Genomic DNA, 2,720 nt, shown 5'->3' with positions numbered 1-2,720 from the left:
CCATTCATGATGTCAACTCCATATGCACTGGCATTATCTGCAGGTAAATAAGTCTGTCTGGAGTTTGATAGAAACAGTCTCTATTCAAAGACCGTATGACAAAAGTGACAAAAGCCTGAGTGTCTACTTTTCCCCAATGTACACTTGTCCAAATTAAAGGCTATATTTTGGGAAGAGAAATGGAAGTGCTTGATGTTGTAGCATGATACATTAAAAAACACTATGGGGGCTGGAGAGATGGCTTGACACTTAAGAACACTAGCCGTTATTGCAGAAGACCAGGGTTCGAATCCCAGGCAACTTGACAGATAACAACTGCTTGTAACTCTAGTTCCACTGGATCAGACACTCTCTCATAACATCCGTGGACATTGCACAACAGAGTTGCACTTACATATATGCAGACAATACATGCATACACATAAAATAAAAATGATAAAAAAATTTAAAAACAGAAAAACACACTGTGCTGTTTTGTAAGTGTAACTTGATTTCTCAGTGATATTCACAATTGGATGGGAAAGTGAAGGCTTTATCACATTTTTTTATATTGCTAGTTCCTCACCCATTTGAATCAATAAATTTTGATTGGCAATTTTGCAGTTTTGTACTTAATTCTGTATTCCTTCAGTACACTGTGAAGTTCTGTAACATATAAGTGTTTCAAAATTTTCCAGACTTTTAGACATATCCCTTTAGTGCAGATGTTATTTTGTGTTCTAAGGATTGAGTCCAGGGTAAAGGATGTACCAAATACTGAGCAATTGTAAACTATCTCTTTAGTATGAGTTTTTGATAACTGCTACCTTTTGACATGATTAAAGGAAGAGCCACATTCTTTATACTGCAGTGTCTCCCTTTATTATAATTTCTTTGACATTCTCTAAGAGTTGGAATACAAGGAATGGACTTCCCAAAACATTTTCATTTGTGAGGTTTCTCTTAAGTATGAATACTCTGGTACCTTCTATGTACTGAGTGCTCAGTTGGTCACATTCATCTTACCAGAATGGGTACTTTCCAGTATGAATTCTCTGATGAAATATTAAATCTGACATACAACTAAAGGACTGGTCACAAGCTTCACTTTTGTAGGGTTTCTCTCAAATATGAATTACATGATGTGCTCTATGATGAGGCATATTTCTAAAGGACTTCTTACACTCTTCACATTTGTAGGGATTCTCTCCAATCTGAATTCTCTTATGTGACTTATAAGTTGAGCTCACAATAAAGTACTTGTCAGATTCTTCATATCTGTAACGTTATCTCTCAAGTATGTATTTGAGAATGTCCTCTAAGAGTTGACCACTGACTAAAGTACTTGCCACATTTTTCACATTTGAATGGTTTCTCTCCAGTATGGATTCAGTGATATAATTGAAATATTGACATATGAGTAAAAGCCTTGGTACATTCTTCACATCTGCAGGGTTTTTCTCCAGTACATATTTGCTGCTGTCTTCTAAGAATTGACCATTCATTGAAAGACTAGCCACATTCATTACATCTGTAGGGTTTCTCTCCAGTATGTATTCGCTGATGTAATCTAAGACATGACCTTTGACTAAAGGACTTGCCACAGTCTTCACATCTGTAGGGTTTTTCTCCAGTATGTATTCGCTGATGTAATCTATGATGTGATATTTGACTAAAGGACTTTCCACATTCTTCACATCTGTAAGGTTTCTCTCCAGTATGTATTCGCTGATGTAATCTATGATGTGCTATTTGACTAAAGGACTTGCCACATTCTTCACATCCGTAGGGTTTCTCTCCAGTATGTATTCGCTGATGTCTTCTAAGATGTGACCGTTTACTAAAGGACTTGTCACATTCTTCACATCTGTAGGGTTTCTCTCCAGTATGTGTTTGCTGATGTATTCTCAGCTGTGACATTTGATTAAAGGACTTTCCACATTTTTCACATCTGAAGGGTTTCTCTCCAGTATGTATTCGCTGATGTAATCTAAGATGTGACTGTTCACGAAAGGACTTGCCACACTCTTCACATCTGAAGGGTTTCTCTCCAGTATGTGTTCGCTGATGTACTCTAAGACTTGATATTTGACTAAAGTACTTGCCACATTCTTCACATCTGTAGGGTTTCTCTCCAGTATGTATTCGCTGATGTGATCTAAGATGTGACACAGAACGAAAGGAGTTGCCACATCCTTCACATCTGTAGGGTTTCTCTCCAGTATGTGTTTGCTGATGTCTTCTAAGATGTGACACACAATTAAAGGACTTGCCACATTCTTCACATCTGTAGGGTTTCTCTCCAGTATGTATTCGCTGATGCAAACTAAGATGTGGTATTTGACTAAAGGACTTTCCACATTTGTCACATCCATACGGGTTCTCTCCAGTATGTATTTCCTGATGTCTTCTAAGATGTGACCATTTACTAAAGGACTTGACACATTCTTCACATCAGTAGGGTTTCTCTCCAGTATGCATTTGCTGATGTACTGTAAGACATGACACATGATGAAAGGACTTGCCACATTCTTCATATTTCTGGAGTTTCTCTCCCGTATGACTTCCCTGCTGTAATTTGAAACTTGACATCGAAGTAAAGGACCTGTCACATTCTTCACATCTATAGCCTTTCTCTACATTTTGTATGCTCTGATGTCTTCTAAGAGTTGAGCTCTCCAGGCAAAGGAAAAAAGAAGACAACATTTCAATATGTAAAATAAGAATGAGCCAATCACACA

General features: G+C 37.5%; 1 protein-coding gene across 1 annotated transcript in view; it reads right to left on the bottom strand.

The window, feature by feature from the left end:
• Positions 1 to 670: 670 nt before the first annotated feature.
• Positions 671 to 2,720, bottom strand: part of LOC115068550 (zinc finger protein OZF-like) — a 10,980-nt gene continuing 8,930 nt past the window's right edge. Inside the window, 1 exon segment of the mRNA XM_029558919.1 lies at positions 671 to 2,550. Coding sequence (XP_029414779.1) covers positions 1,273 to 2,550 — 1,278 coding nt within the window. The 3' untranslated portion in view covers positions 671 to 1,272.

The sequence above is a fragment of the Nannospalax galili genome, unplaced genomic scaffold, assembly GCF_000622305.1.
Source record: "Nannospalax galili isolate Female #2095 unplaced genomic scaffold, S.galili_v1.0 scaffold1329, whole genome shotgun sequence".
In the NCBI taxonomy this organism is placed as follows: domain Eukaryota; kingdom Metazoa; phylum Chordata; class Mammalia; order Rodentia; family Spalacidae; genus Nannospalax; species Nannospalax galili.
This window is presented reverse-complemented; position numbering and strand designations above follow the sequence as displayed.